Source organism: Daphnia pulicaria, chromosome 4 (assembly GCF_021234035.1).
Source record: "Daphnia pulicaria isolate SC F1-1A chromosome 4, SC_F0-13Bv2, whole genome shotgun sequence".
NCBI classification, from domain to species: domain Eukaryota; kingdom Metazoa; phylum Arthropoda; class Branchiopoda; order Diplostraca; family Daphniidae; genus Daphnia; species Daphnia pulicaria.
The window spans coordinates 328,323-343,017 of NC_060916.1; the positions used below are offsets into that span (position 1 = coordinate 328,323).

General features: G+C 38.8%; 6 protein-coding genes across 7 annotated transcripts; 2 read left to right on the plus strand and 4 right to left on the minus strand.

Annotated features, from left to right (window-relative positions):
- Positions 1–24: 24 nt before the first annotated feature.
- LOC124336469 (glutathione S-transferase 1-like) lies at positions 25–1,041 on the plus strand. The gene is made up of 4 exons (XM_046790294.1): positions 25–256; positions 332–502; positions 567–712; positions 782–1,041. The coding sequence occupies exons 1-4, from the start codon at positions 124–126 to the stop codon at positions 950–952; spliced, it is 621 nt and encodes a 206-aa protein (XP_046646250.1). The 5' UTR covers positions 25–123; the 3' UTR covers positions 953–1,041.
- Positions 907–2,169, minus strand: LOC124336316 (activating signal cointegrator 1 complex subunit 2 homolog). Its single transcript, XM_046790075.1, has 2 exons — positions 2,151–2,169; positions 907–2,073 (listed from the first exon to the last, which is right to left on the minus strand). Exons 1-2 carry the CDS (start codon positions 2,166–2,168, stop codon positions 1,042–1,044), a joined length of 1,050 nt encoding a protein of 349 aa, XP_046646031.1. The 5' UTR covers position 2,169; the 3' UTR covers positions 907–1,041.
- A 993-nt stretch (positions 2,170–3,162) lies between these two features.
- On the minus strand, positions 3,163–4,048 carry LOC124336530. The gene is made up of 3 exons (XM_046790377.1): positions 3,838–4,048; positions 3,513–3,765; positions 3,163–3,440 (listed from the first exon to the last, which is right to left on the minus strand). The coding sequence occupies exons 1-3, from the start codon at positions 3,850–3,852 to the stop codon at positions 3,328–3,330; spliced, it is 381 nt and encodes a 126-aa protein (XP_046646333.1). The 5' UTR covers positions 3,853–4,048; the 3' UTR covers positions 3,163–3,327.
- Positions 4,049–4,568: 520 nt separating this feature from the next.
- Positions 4,569–6,935, plus strand: LOC124336158. Of its 2 annotated transcripts, none has more exons than XM_046789849.1 (7): positions 4,569–4,709; positions 4,792–4,998; positions 5,086–5,389; positions 5,450–5,604; positions 5,674–5,884; positions 5,943–6,182; positions 6,251–6,935. In XM_046789849.1, the coding sequence occupies exons 1-7, from the start codon at positions 4,593–4,595 to the stop codon at positions 6,724–6,726; spliced, it is 1,710 nt and encodes a 569-aa protein (XP_046645805.1). In that variant the 5' UTR covers positions 4,569–4,592; the 3' UTR covers positions 6,727–6,935. The 2 variants fall into 2 exon arrangements, with proteins under 2 accessions (XP_046645805.1, XP_046645806.1); XM_046789850.1 differs by having other exon boundaries at positions 5,943–6,178; positions 6,247–6,935.
- Positions 6,936–7,367: 432 nt separating this feature from the next.
- LOC124336422 (protein no-on-transient A-like) lies at positions 7,368–8,602 on the minus strand. Its single transcript, XM_046790228.1, has 2 exons — positions 8,246–8,602; positions 7,368–8,155 (listed from the first exon to the last, which is right to left on the minus strand). The coding sequence occupies exons 1-2, from the start codon at positions 8,258–8,260 to the stop codon at positions 7,418–7,420; spliced, it is 753 nt and encodes a 250-aa protein (XP_046646184.1). The 5' UTR covers positions 8,261–8,602; the 3' UTR covers positions 7,368–7,417.
- A 1,444-nt stretch (positions 8,603–10,046) lies between these two features.
- LOC124336511 (glutathione S-transferase-like) lies at positions 10,047–10,864 on the minus strand. Its single transcript, XM_046790349.1, has 4 exons — positions 10,822–10,864; positions 10,584–10,754; positions 10,370–10,515; positions 10,047–10,301 (listed from the first exon to the last, which is right to left on the minus strand). The coding sequence occupies exons 2-4, from the start codon at positions 10,750–10,752 to the stop codon at positions 10,131–10,133; spliced, it is 486 nt and encodes a 161-aa protein (XP_046646305.1). The 5' UTR covers positions 10,753–10,754; positions 10,822–10,864; the 3' UTR covers positions 10,047–10,130.
- Positions 10,865–14,695: the final 3,831 nt, after the last annotated feature.

The following is a 14,695-nucleotide window of genomic DNA, read 5'->3' on the forward strand; positions in this document are numbered from 1 at the left end:
TTATCTTTTTAAAATAATAACGAGTAGATAAGAAAAGAGCCAACAAAACCACAGTCGCCCAGTCTTAGGGCTGCGTTCGTTTGAAACAATATCCCATCTGTTAAAAATAATTAAGTGAAAAGAATGTCAAATTATAAACTGATTTACTTTAACGTACGAGGAAGAGCGGAACTTTCTCGGTTGATTTTGAGCTGCGCCAACGTCCCGTTCGAAGATTACCGCATTGAGCACAGCGATTGGCCAGCCATCAAACAAGGTACATATACCATCTTAAATTTCATTTGTAATGTGGTTCAAATAATCTGATTTGGCGCTGTAATTATTCAACTAGATATGCCATTTAAACAGATACCCGTTTTGCAAGTGGACGGAGTTAATTTGCTGGCCCAGTCCAACACTATTGCTCGCTACTTGGCTAGGCAGCACCAACTGGCCGGGCAGAACGAATGGGAGCAAAGTCAGGCGGACATGTTTATCGATTGCGTTTACGATTTACACGCAGGTAATTTTCGGTTTTAATCGGCCGATCAAATAGATTTAATTAATTGTCTCACGTGAATTTCCAGGAATGAGACCCGTTGCACGAGAGAAGGATCCGGAGAAACAGCAAGAAATATTCGACAAAGTGAACGAAGAAATGATTCAGCCTCACGCCAAAAAGATTGAGGAAATCCTGATCAAGAACGGCAGCGGATTTCTGGTCGGCAATGCGGTAAGAATTAATTATTTTGCGAATCAAATTAAATTGACAGAAAGCTTTATTTAATCTATCTAAGGTTAGCTGACTTGGGCTGATATCGCTTATTACGCATATTTTACCACTCCGATGATGGACCGTCTGGGCGGCCAAGTGCTCGAGAGCCACCCTCACTTGAAGAAATTGATTCAACACGTCGGAGACATCCCAACTATCAAGAAGTATATTGAAACACGACCCGTTACATCGAGATAAACGAATAATAACAAAAAAACAAGAGTAGATATAAAATTGAAGAAGCAACAGTACAAGAAGTTATTTTAGAAATTCTGATCCAGTTCTTTTCACACATTCAAGTCGATGTCGACGCCACCACCGTCGTTTCTTGGCCGTAGGAAGCCGGACCTGTCGTCTAGCACGTGCAAGTCCGTGTTGGTGTTAGTCGCTGGCCTTGTGCCGTCAAAGGAACGCTGAGTGTCGTCGGCTTGTCTGAAAATCCCTCCGGAACGGGGATAGAGGAAGTCCCTCTCGTAACGGGGATACGAATCGTCGTAATCGGAAGGAACTTGACGGAAAGGTGGTTGCCATCGTTTTCTTCTTTCCGTTGCTCGAAGTTGTTGTTGTTGAGGCTGGAATTCTTGTTGGGGTTGTTGTTGAGGTTGTTGCGGTTGACCCTGTTGGAGCTGTTGTTGAAGTTGTTGCAATTCTTGCTGAGGCTGTTGAGGTTGTTGCTGAGGCGGGAATGGTTGCTGTTGGGGTTGCTGGGATTTTGGTTGTTGTAGAATCTTGGGCGTATTTAGTTGTTCCAACGGTTCCTGATTGCGATCCTTGAATTCAGAGATGGGCTCCCTCATTTGGGTCGACTGTCCAGGTGGATTTGGATTTAAAGGATCAGGATTTTTAATTTGTGGTTGTTGCTCCAGTTGGTTCACCGACTCATCCGGCAATGGAACACCGGTGTTGGAAGGATCGACCATCGGTGGATTTACAGGAAGTATTTCCGGATTTTGTGGATTGATTTGCTGGCCTTCCGATTCACCTTGATTCGGTACCGGTGGCTTTGTCGTTGGTTGATTTTCCATCTGATTGCCCGGGCGCATCGGCTGATTCGGCTGGCCCATTTGATCTGTCGGACGCATCTTCTCGTTAGTACCTGACGGGGGAATCTTGTCTCGTCCAGCAGTCGGTTCTTGATCGAAAAGATCGGAAAGTTCCAGCTCCTCTTGACTTATGGAATCATCGCCAAACAGGAAATAACGGATGCGCAATATTCCGACTGAGGGTTTCCGTCTGGCGAAGGAACAATCGTCCTTCGTCTTCAAGGGTTTGCCCATCACGTGATTGCACAAGACAGCTGCTATCAGCAGCACGAAAATCTGCACAAATAATGAGGCGAACATTAATCTCAGAAATGACGTAATATTATTCGAGTTCCAGTTGGATGAAATTTTACCTGTCGGGAAGCCATCATGCCAGGAATGGAATGCTAGACTTGTGCCAATCGAGCTAAGCTTTATATAGGGTCGTAAGCGACGTCCACTTGTCATCGTCATTCTTTTCGACTGTTGTCGATTGCCGATATCGCCAAATTGTATTCCAAGATTTTCAAAAGAATTTCAAGTGTCGAGGGAATTGCTGAGGTCCATTTTCATTTCACTTTTGAAAGAATCCCCAAAAAGTTTCTAAAACGTTTTCAGCACTCACAATTCCCTTTGGAGCGAAAGTAATTTTTTTTCTTGTATGTATGGTCGGGAAATTTTATTTGGTTTGTTATCTTTCGACTTCCGAGTGGACATTTTTCAACTTTGATCTTTGATTTTGTTGATTAGTGATAACAGCTCGGCTGTCGACTTGCTCTACAATCTCAATGGCAACTACGAAAACAAGTCGCACACCATGATGCAACACGTTATTTATACATAAAGGGAAGGTATTCGGCGTGGTTGTCACCCTGTCAAATTCTATGGGGTCTTCCCCTGCGCAAAATAAAAACTTTGACTTGATGATATGCAAATTAAGAAGAAGTTGTTGGTGGATTTTACGGATGAAGATCTTTATTATGGACGTATTTTTATATAAAAAGGGACGCCCAATAGATCGGAAGCTGAGTTTAAAATTAAAATTAAGATTTATCACCTTATGATTGAAATATGAACATGTATACATTTCAGACCCAGGACAAGGTAAACAACTAAACATAGGCCTACGCAGTGTAGGAATAGATTACACAATCGGAGGGGAAAGAAAGAGTGATGATATCTTTTGAGTGATGAGTGCCATTATCTCGAAATGAATTGAATCGAGCGATTACAATTGTAAATGTCACCTTCAGTTATAGCTACGTTACCGCAGACAAAAAAAAAGAGATTTCAGTAAAAGGTTAAAAATTCCGTGTTCATTTGACCAAGAGATATGACCTAGACGTGTTTTACACGTTCATATAATAATAATCTTTTAACAGTAGATTACACTAATCCTTGTTTATTTTTCAACCAATTCAAGCCTTTCAGCAATACAATTTCGACAATTTTCAATTTGAGTGTGTGACTCACCGCCATCAACTCCGCCCTTGAAAGGTTGTCGTAGGGGATTTTTTTGTTAATAAAAAGATAATTCCATACTCGATTAAGTTATGTTTGTTGTTGTTCTGATTCATCGACTTCCGCTTGATTGGGATCTACCTGTCCCTCCAAATTTTCTCTTTGCTCCGGCGTCGGGGAAAGGGAATCCACCGTCGGTTGATCTAAGAAATTATCCATTTAACTCATATATTCTTGATACAAATTACATCAGTTAAATGATTATTCTATATTACCTTTTCCCTTTGATTCTAAACCGATGCCTTTCCGGAGATTCTTTTGATTATTCGGCTCAGTTTTGATCCCACCTGATGATGGTTCTAATAATCGGTTGAAGATTTCAACTTCTTCCAGTCCGGAATGCGATGGAAAGCGGACGCGTATGATGCCAGTCGGCGGATTGTCTTTCAGCGCCGAATCGACAATCTCCGTCGGCCTGCCCAGCGCGGAGTAAACCACAAAAGCCGCCACGATCAGCAAAATTAACACCTGAATAATGATCTTTTAATTATACGATTGCAGGAATAAATTAATAATAATGGAATGGCGATTACAGTTTACCTGTTTGGAAGACATGATGTGAATGGGACATGGTATGGCGCCTGAACTTTCCTTTTATATGGAATAACTTTGTTGCAGATGTTATGCAACAATTGAAATGTTTTCCATCGTCGTCTTTTCGATTTTGTCCTTTGATTGCAAGAAGAACCGGAAAATTCTTGTTGCGCATTTCGATGGGACAAGGGAATTGGATCCAGTTCGTTTCGGTTTATGTTTCCGATTTGAAAATTTGTCTTCCGAGAAGAGATTGCCACCGAAATCTCGTCGATTTAATTACGTTCATTGTCTATATTAGGAATCCTAAAGCCGAGCCTAAAGCAGCATAGAAATTCTTGAACATATCAACAATTGATTACGTAATGCCAAACTTTTCGCTAATCAACGAGATAAATAAATAATTTAACACAAAAACCAACGAGATAAAGAACATGTGCGCAATAACAAAAGCGTCTGATATGTCGCTTGAAGTAAAAACTAAATGAATTAACACTAATGCAATAATTTCCTCAACATTAAACAGACGAGAGTTAATTATTCAACGCCGATCTTCTAATTCGAATATTTGGAATATTAAAAAAAAACCCGACTTATATTACGCTTAATCCCCGACCTGATAAGTGTGGATCTTATCTGTGCGGTCGTGTCTGATATTTCGGACGTCGTGACTCATAGGTTATATGCTGCATGTGTCTAGGTTTGTAAATAAATATCGTGAATTAAGAACAGGTAAAGTTAGTCGGTAAAGAATCGCCGCAATGGATCTTTCTTGGCAATCAATGATCACTCAGGTTTTAGCCGTTTTGTACGTGGCTTGGTTGACTTTTTCGCTTCGGGCAACCCAGCAAAACATGGACAAATACGTGGAAAATTACGTGAGTATAATCAAAGCAATGAAAGATTCTCATTATCTCTTTCGCTTTATATACATTAATGGTTTTTTTGTCGCTGATCAAGTTGACCGTGAACTATGCTATGGAGGACATTAATGAAATCATCGCAGCCCAAAATGCTCAACTTGTGGAAATCAAAGCCCAAATGAGCCCAAATGAGAAAATCGAAAAGAAATTCAGTCACCTTGAGGCAGCGTATGAGCGGATTGAAGCCAAAGTGATTCGATTAGAGAAAACAAATATCCAACTGAAGGAAGATTTCAAGGAACACGTAAGTCATCTTTTCATATTGATTTGTATGTAATCCTTCGTATGTATGCAAATAAATTAATTATTTGTCGCTTGATTCTAATTAAAGAATGAAATGAGGAAAGAGCAGGTGACGAAAGTCAATCAACTGGAGGCCAAAGTCAAACACCAGGAGCTCCTGATTTTAGCTCTGCAAAACGAAATAAAGACGTCACCAGCTGCTGCTCCCAGTCAGCCCTCAAATGGAATTGACAGATCCTTGAATAGCGGACCGATCATCAACGGCAATTACAGAACGTGTAACGAAATTCGTTTGGCGGATGCTTCGCTCCCGTCCGGAATGTACTGGATCGATCCTGATGGCAACAGAGTCGGTGGTTCCCCAATCTACGTTTATTGTAACATGACAACAGGTATTGTGTCATTGATATTTCAGCTAAGATAACATTCGTATGCAATTTTAATTAAATAAGGATCGACTGTGATCAAACACGACAGTGAATTGCCAGTGGGCGTGGGCCATTGTGCCGGTGTCGGTTGTTATTCACGAACCATCAACTACAACGCAACAATGGAGCAATTAACTGCCTTGGCCAAATGTTCTGCCGAGTGCCACCAGTCCATTAGAGTAATAAACCTTATACGGATCAACTAAATAACATCTTCGATATTTGTAAAAATCTATGTTTCATTACAGTACGATTGCAATAGAGCTCCGCTCGAGTTAAACAACATCGCCTATAGTTGGTGGAACGACAGAAGCGGAAGCGCCAGATACTTTTGGTCCGGAGTTGAAAACATCGACGAGGGGACCCACACCTGCCAGTGCGGAATCGATGGAAATTGTGTCGATCCAAACGTCAAATGCAATTGCGATTCTCTCTCTCCAGCTCAGTTATTCGACTCTGGTATATCAAATCGACTATATGATAGTTCTAAAATTGATTCGGAAAATTATGTGGGCAGGTGTCATTAGAGACAAAAAGCTTTTGCCAGTCACGGGCCTGAATTTCGGTCGGACTCAGCTGAAAACGTCGTCCGGCGTCCACACGTTGGGCAGTTTCGAATGCAGCGGACAGGGGATAGTCATGCCGACCTCCTGTGAAGATCTCTGGCGGACTGGACACTCCCTGAGCGGAATTTACTTAGTCATGGGCTTCTCCGCTATGGTGGAAACGGTTTTCTGCGACTTCAATAACAAAGCGGGTATATTTAGATGGTTGATCAAAATGACGTCACTTTTGACAATAAAAGTTCACACTATATGTCGACAGGATTCCAGAAATTGATTGGCTACGCTGACGTCAAGTCGACGCCCACTTTCTTCCACGTACGAAGATCCGATAAATTTGACGAAATTGGAGTGCCCATAACATACAAATATTCGCTGGTCAACAGAGGGGAAGCCATGGATGAAACAACAGGCATTTTCACGGTTAGCCGGGCGGGAACTTATTTCTTTTCCTTCTCCGGTTTTTCGGCGATGCTAGCAACCCAATCCTCCGCTTCACAATTTTTTGAAATCTTTCTCTATTTGAACGACAGCGTAGTCAGTTATGATAATTTTGGAGGGTCAGTGCTCGCCACAGATAGTTTTGAATTTGTACCTATCCAGGCTATGCTGGATTTGCAACCAGGCGATCAAATTTGTGTGGCGCTTTCTTCCAGGACGAAAGAAGCGTATCTTCACTCAGTCGACCATTTCATTGGGTGGATGCTGGAAGAAAAAATCGGCGCAAAGAATAACTAACCCCCGCGCACGATATATCCCTTTTAATTTTAGTAGTATATTGGTAGATCATCTGACTATAATTAATCAGCCACCAGACTTGAAAGTATAGACCTTCAGCTTATTACGGTTGATTCATTTTGATTAATCACGTCAGGGTTATAATTTGATTCTTCAAATAGTATACCTATAGAAGTTGAACACTTATGAATACACCTATGCATATCTTACGATCAAGTGTTTTAAATGAATAGTGCTAAATTTATTCACTTTCATTTATTTTAAACTTGCAATTATACCTGCACGCTGATCACGGAATCAATTTTCCAGGGAAGTTAATGGGGTTAATTAATGTAACCTTTTTGATTATGGAAACATCACTTCACACTACCAACACACTGCACTGGGCAAAGGCAGGAATGTGAACTGGACAATTTAGGCTATCTTTTTCTGAAACGAACGAAACATTTGAACAACTCAATTTTAACTATGACTGATAAAAAAAAAGCTTCGTATCTTTAAATTGTTTATTGTTTGTTGGTTGCGTATTTTATCGTGATCAAGCGTGCAAGTGATCTCTATATAATAATGCATTTGAAAGACAGAAATTAAACGGCAAAGGCGTAAATGAATTAATAACACTAAAAAAGTAAGTATAGAATTTAAGGTCAACTTTATTTCACATCCGATATTTTACAAAAATGAAATTCATTTAAATTTGAATATCAATGTCGATGACTTCGTCGTCGTACCCACCGCGATAAGGATTGTATCCATGGTAACCACCGCCATAGCCGCCGTAACCGCCGTAGCCTCCGTAGCCACCATAACCGCCGTAGCCTCCTCCATAGCCTGCTCCTCTCCCGTAGTCATCGACGTCTAGATAACTGCGGACTCTTTGTGGAGTCCGTTTCGTTCTTGCGGGGATCGCTCGAGGTGGTTGGACAAGAGAAGAAAAGGTTTGCAATTGTTCTAAATCCTTGGCGCTTCGTTCGGGTTGATCCTGATCCATTGGACGACTCGATTCAATCGAATCCCCGGCCGGAAATTCAACAGTACTAGGCCCCGGATTGGCGATGGATGTTTTATCTTCTTCACTCTTTTGATTCTGTTCCAAATCAACACTTGGATCGGGATTCTCCATTGGTGGATTCTGCTGCTGGTCTCTTTCCTTCTGGTAATAAGGACGGCGCATTCGTTGTTTGTTACCACCGGGACCGGGATTGGGTGGTGGAGGCATCATGAAGTAAACCGGAATGAATCCTTGTGGAGGACCAAGCGCATATTGGTACATGCGATTCTTCATTCCAACTTCGTCTGTGATTTCGGGATCGGATAGACTCCCTTTCTGAGATGTTCCCGGAGTCATCGGCTGTTTCAAAGGAGATTCGTCCGTCTCTGCCGGCCTGCACAGGACAGTGCAAAGCGCAACAGCCGCAAGAATCAATAACTATTAAAAGAAAAAGGTATAAAATTGAATTGATTGACTTATATTTGAAACAAAGTGCTGGGAATAATTGATGGGAATCCCAAATTTTACCTGTTTGGAAGCCATGGTGGACTAGGAAGTTCTGAACTAACTTTTTTGAAATCGCTTTATATATAGTAGAATTTTCTTATTTCATTTTCAATCGTTGTCCTTCCGACTGGGACACAAATTTATTTGAGTGTCCAAATTTCCAGCGAATTTCGGTGTATCGCTATAGTGGCCGCCGAGGGAATAATAAAACTGTTCCAGACTTTCTCCTTCTTCAGTTCATCTCTATGCAAAAGAAAAGAAAATGGGAATACCCATTCGTCGATCCCTCGTCTGAAAATGAAAGTGCTTAATTAACGTCTTGGCAACAAATTTCACTTTTCTCTGTATACAATTTGAATTTAATATTATATTCAGGATTATTTAACTTACCATTATCGACCATTATTTACATGTCATAATCAAGAATAGGATTATTGCGAGCCCGAAGGGCGAAGCTAATAACCGCATACGCAGAAAAAAAAAAAGCCATGTCACTTTGTATGTATGTGTGTCTGTATGTGTGTCTGTATGTAACGCTTCATAGCTCGGGCGTTTTACGACACATTTCAGACTTTTTGGTTTTAAAAATTAGACAAAAAATATGCGGTGCGACCAGAACAAAAATAATTTCATTTACTTAATTAGTTCTCCCGTAATTAATGAAAAACTGCTAAAATAATTGTTAAACGACTAGAGACATCTGGCGGTGGCGACTACAACTTTTTCTCCTTAGGTTTAAATTCCAGTTTCCACTACATGTGTAAGCTTGTCATTTACTAAACGTGTTAAGTTTAAAATTAATCCTTTTCGTCGAATATTTTTTATTGAAATAGATTCGTAATGTATGGTTAAACATGAGTAAAATAATATTACGAATATATGCCGCCCAAATAAATCACCAACAGATGTCCATAGCATCGCCGTGATGACGCAATCTTTGATGACCCAACCATGACGCAATAACCAGATATCTATTTAATTTTTGCAGTAATTAAACTAAATGATGTTTAAAATTTAATCATTGAACTTTATGTGTAAAAATAGGAAAATATGAGTTAACCAAACTAAACGTAAATAACTTGCAAGGTTATTGAACTGTGAATGAAAAATCCCATTAGATTGCAGTTGCGAAGAAAGTGTTGATACGCTTACTGGCTTCCAAAAAGTTTTTAAAAAATTAAAAAATTAAACTAAAAGATGGTTATTTTTAAATTCAATTATTGAACTTTATTTGTAAAAATAGGTACATTTGAGTTGAGCAAACTAAACGAAAATAACTTGCAAAGATATTGAACTGTGACAGAAAAATCCCGTTTTAAGACCAAAAATTCTGTGAAAAAAGCGTGAATTGTGAATAAGTCCGACTTAACAAAAGGCCCTGAATTTGTCATTTAAGACAGTTTTCAACTGGCTTACGACTATCCCTTCGCGGCGAGCTGATAAGCTTGCTTTTCTATCTTCTGAATAGTGTTGTTACCTATTATCCTTTATCTATACACGGCCAATGTATTCCGTTAGTAACAGTCCCTTTGGACATGCTAGTCCCATTAACACATTAAGGCAATTCGAATTGATAATCAAATTATGTAACCTTGAGGGTTTATTGCATCTGCATAAATAGTATCAATATCGCATTAACGCCATAGAATATGCAAAACGAGATTTAATGAGTTAATGGCCAGCATCGGCCATTAACTCCTGTCCGAAGAGTGTCCTACATTTCAAAGTCACACGTAGTTGACTTCTTTTATTCACTACTGTAAAACCATAGCGCCAATAAAACCTGAATGATAAGGCTAAAAAGCTCTCATTTATCTAAATGTTGTAATCTTAAAATGTATCACATTGACGTAAGGAAATAATGCGGATGTGATAATTTGGGAACAATAGGCCTGATATGGCGTATTTATCCAGATGTAACAGGACGGGCCTCGACGTATTTTTGAATGTTGGGATTGTGGCCGACCGTCTCGATTAGTTTCTTGAGATGAGGCGCCTTGGTAAGGACTTCACCTCCCAGGCGCGTCATGATGGGGGTCGTGAAATAAGCATAGTACGCGATGTCAGCCCAAGTTAACTAAATATCAATAAGAAGAGTTCAGCATTGAAGGAACACAGTTTACGAACAAAATCAACTGAACTGACCCCTTGGCCCACCAGATGACCGCCACCATTCTTGACAAGGTGTTGCTCAACCTTCTCCAAGTGTGGTTGAATTGTATCTTGGTTGACTTTATCGAATAGCTCCTTTTGCTTTACGGGATCTGTTTCCCACGTAGCATCCACCGTTGCTGTTTTATTACAAAAGTAATTAAATTTTATTCCTGGTGCGCTATGAAAAATTTCGTGAATCGAATACCGTTATGCAAATCATAGACGCAATCGCAATACATGTCAGCTTGACTCTGTTCCCAGTCGTTTTGACCGGCCAGTCCATGTCGGCGGGCCAAGTAGCGAGCAATTGTGTGCGACTGAGCCAACATTTTTACTCCTTCCACTTCCAACACAGGGACTTGTCCAAACGGCATTTCTGAAAATGTCAATAAAGGCTTCAGCTCTAAATACGTGAGCGTCGGGTGTTAAAATTTTTAAATTACTGGTTTTAATCGTAGGCCAGTCTTTGAAATAATCGATATCGCGGAAATCACACACTAAAACAAACAATAACAATACACCACAAAGTACTAAAGTAGGAATGAGGATTGAAACACATTAATGGCCGAATAGCCGAGATAATTGACCAGCTGATAAGCTCAATTATCGCCGCAGATTTTTGTTCAGATTTATCTATATGATTATGAAATATGTAATGATTTAACTTTATAAATGTGGATACATTGGAATTAGAAAGAGAAACGTCTCAAGTCTCAGCCTTTAACCTAGTTTGTTTTTCTCCACCGAGTTTAAATACGATTTTCACAGATGAAAAGCTTAGAAAGATCTTAGCTTCCAAGTCCATCACAAAATGTGTTTGTGTACTCGGTAATCAGTATTAATCAATCATCATCATATTATCATATATTAATTACATAATCTTCCTATTCCTAAATCTGAAATTTTAATTCAAATGGGCGCCGTCGAACTACGTCAAATTTGGCAGCAGTGCTTCCCAGTGCACGGAACTTCGTCTGCAGCAGCATAGAACTTTGTTGAAAGTCGAAACTTTGGAACGGCAGCTAAAAATTAAAAACTCACTTAGGCCACAGGCGGTGAGGATGTCAACTCACGATAACTCGATAAGCAGAAGCTTTATTAAGTTTCACCAGTCATTAAATTGTTTGAAAAATGAACATTTGCATAAAAAAACAAGCTTTCGTTTGTTACTCGACTGCCTAGTCGTATCTCGTAGTCGTTGTGTTATCCACGTGTGTCCCGTCCGTAAGTGGTTAAAACAAAGCAGTAAAACCAAAGAAATGTTGAAAGAACAACCCAAGATTCCCAGATCAAAATAGTGCTATAAAAGTGAAACATGGATTGTTCTTTTTTGAAAATTTTATACGAATGGTTTCGAGCATGGAAAATTATATCTTCAAAGATTGGGATTTCGTTTTTCAAGGTAATCTGTTTAAAGTGTTGACTCTGGAAATTTATCTTAACATGTCTGAACAAGGTTTATCATTTCTCCTTGCCTGCTGAAGGGAGAAAATGTTTGAATTTTTCCTGCACGAAATATTGATTGCAGGAAATATCAAATAAGTAGCTGCTGGCTATTGTAATTCAAAAATTTGATATAGCACATATCAACCCCTCTCGTTTTGGTAAAACTATTAGCTAAGAATCAAGTCTACATGTGAACCTCTAATAGAACACGTAGCTATAAATCCAAGAAGAATTATCGAGTAATTCTAGCTGAAAAAATCCTCTTCTATCACAAACCTTTACCCATCTGAAATATAGCCAAACCCGTAACTGATGCAATTTTGTTAGACTTACAAATATTATTTCAACAAAATTCCCTTTTTTAATTTTCTTTTACGTGCTTTATAATAGTCTTCTGTTGATGCTACAACTCCTACAAGCAGGATTAATCCATTACGCCGAAAGAAGGTCTGCTGTTACAGACAACCGCTGCTCTGAATATGAATCGAAGAAGTGTGAAGTTGCAGCTATAATAAAGCAGTTCCACCGTCCAGATTTCGAGGACATCCTTTCACGTCACCGACTAGCTACCGACTGAGACTACTAAGACTACCCATCACTAGAGCCACGAAATCCAACTACGTTGAAAAGGAATACCAAATAAACGTCATTAAAGTGGAGGCAACAAGTAAGAACTTTTTTATATATTTTTCTTACCAGACGAAAATTTCACGAGGGTTGTGACTTACTAATTGGTTAATCGCGGAGATTGTGTCGGCATCATCTTTAATTGACGATGAGTCGATGATCTTGTTTCTGTGTAAGGTGCCAAAACTCGAGGAATTCGAAACTGTTGACTTTGCCATTAGCCATACGATGACTTGCAGTGGTCGTGGATGCATTAGCAATAGTTTAATCAACTGACACGACATGAAATTTCAGTTGTCATGTTGGACTCTTATTTTTTGAAAAGGCAGTTGCTATTCTTTATTGTTTGTTTTGGCGTATCTGTCTCTAAAAATCACTACTTGTTTTTTTAAATTCAAACCGAAAAAGTGAATGACTTTTCCTTTATAGGTAAACGAGATATGCAGGGAACTTGTGCGTTTCATTGTCGTGTTATGTGATTACAAACTGAGATGGGCAAACAAATTTTTAAAGTCCTTTTTTTCGAGGGGGCGTAAATTTGGCAATCAAAACAAGTTCCCTGCCCTTGATTTTGTGATAGACGCTAGAATTTTGTGCTGCGCTGCACAACCAATTAATCTTTTTTGGTTTTGACTTGTCACACGCCTAAATTTTTGAAGATAGAAACTTGAAAATTAGTTTGTGTAAGTCTAGTTCCATGTATTGCCAGTTTTCGGCAAAAGAAATACCCCCTGAATAAAGTAGAATCGAATGTTAAAATTTTCTTCCGTTATTATCAACATATTACGTAAATTATTCAAAGGAAAAATTTTCGGGTCGGCGATCATTTTGCGGCATTTTGAATGTTCAACGCAGTTATTTTTCAAAAATCAGTTTGGTACAGAACGTTCTTCATTTAAACTGACATCCGCCAACCGCTATACGCTGGTGTATTTTCGATAGCGATTTAGTGTTGTCGCACAATTCGCCGGCCTAAGAAACGGGCCATAGGGATACTCTGAAATTCACAATTTTCTTTGTATAGTTTATTTCTGTTTGATTTTTTCAAAAATAAAAGCGTTTCAGCGTTAATTTTTGTTTGATTTGAAGCTGCGATCGGCAATCAAATTGGATTTTTGTTTTATTTTTTAATGGGGGAGAGGCTAATCAAATTCAATCCCCTGCCCTTGATTTTGCAGATAGACGCGTGAATTTGCGTTCAGCCATGCATCTACTATAATGAGAATGTTAATGTGAAAAATATCTTAACCGCAAATGAATTAGACGCGAATAAATTTTCTCCCATTTGTAGTGTGACGCGCCTTTTGTAAATCAAAATTGAAATTGGTTTTTTACGGGTCGCGTCCACATTTTTACAGATTGAAATTTTTAAATTTCTGTGTAAAAATATTTATTTGTTTTCCGGTAAAATTTTCGTAAAGGAATTCCCACCTCTTGACGAATTGGAGTCGATCGAAATTCCTCCCCTTCGTAAAATTCTGATGCGTCCATGAGAAAATAATTGAAGTGAAAATAAATAATTTTAATATGATTAAACAGTGAGAAGCCCATTTAAAGATAAACGAGACGTGTATTCGTATTGATTTAAGGGGAATTTTTTAAATAAAAAATCAAATCAAATGTTTAAATTTGGCAATCAAAAAGAGTTTTTCACGATCCCTGCCCTTGTTTTTAGCGATAGACACGTGAATTTATCTGCACGAATGAAAAACTGAAATGCGAATTCATCGGTTAAAAATTTATGTGAAAATTCTGATCCGTAAATGAATTAGAGGTTAATGAATTTTCTAGTCTGACGCGCCTTTTATAAATCTGGCAATTAAAATCGGTTTTCTCCCTGATGCGTCTATATTTTTCCAGATAGAAAATTCAAAGTTGGTGTGTGTATTCAGTAAGTGTATTTGCATCCACAGTCAAATTTTCGTTAAAAAATCCCCAATCCCTTAACGAATTAGAGTCGATTGAATTATCTTCCCCTATTTTTTTCTCCCATCGGCCGTGACCTTGAGAAGGAAATAATTTAAATGAATTGAAATCAAATTAAAATTGTGGAAAACCTTTACTAAAGATAAACGAGATGTGTAGATGCTTGGTTTTGTGTTGTTTTCAAACGAAATTTTAAAATGTAAAAATAAAATTTATTTTTATATCTGACAATCAAAATGAGTTTTTCACGTCTCCTGCCCTTATTTTTAGAGATAGAAAAGCGATTTTTTTCTGAACGAGTGCACAACATAAATGCGA

Bases quoted from the DNA above. Each gene is read 5' to 3' on its own strand.
- LOC124336530 (XM_046790377.1), bottom strand. The intron at 3,441-3,512 runs GTAATATAGAAT...ATAATTTCTTAG, and splicing joins TTTAGAATCAAAGGGAAAAG to ATCAACCGACGGTGGATTCC.
- LOC124336511 (XM_046790349.1), bottom strand. From the start codon at position 10,752: ATGCCGTTTGGACAAGTCCCTGTGTTGGAAGTGGAAGGAGTAAAAATG. The intron at 10,516-10,583 runs GTATTCGATTCA...GTAATAAAACAG, and splicing joins CGTCTATGATTTGCATAACG to CAACGGTGGATGCTACGTGG. The intron at 10,302-10,369 runs GTCAGTTCAGTT...ATTGATATTTAG, and splicing joins GTCATCTGGTGGGCCAAGGG to TTAACTTGGGCTGACATCGC.
- LOC124336158 (XM_046789849.1), top strand. From the start codon at position 4,593: ATGGATCTTTCTTGGCAATCAATGATCACTCAGGTTTTAGCCGTTTTG. The intron at 4,999-5,085 runs GTAAGTCATCTT...TTCTAATTAAAG, and splicing joins AGGAAGATTTCAAGGAACAC to AATGAAATGAGGAAAGAGCA. The intron at 6,183-6,250 runs GTATATTTAGAT...ATATGTCGACAG, and splicing joins CGACTTCAATAACAAAGCGG to GATTCCAGAAATTGATTGGC.
- LOC124336469 (XM_046790294.1), top strand. From the start codon at position 124: ATGTCAAATTATAAACTGATTTACTTTAACGTACGAGGAAGAGCGGAA. The intron at 503-566 runs GTAATTTTCGGT...GTGAATTTCCAG, and splicing joins CGTTTACGATTTACACGCAG to GAATGAGACCCGTTGCACGA. The intron at 713-781 runs GTAAGAATTAAT...ATCTAAGGTTAG, and splicing joins GATTTCTGGTCGGCAATGCG to CTGACTTGGGCTGATATCGC.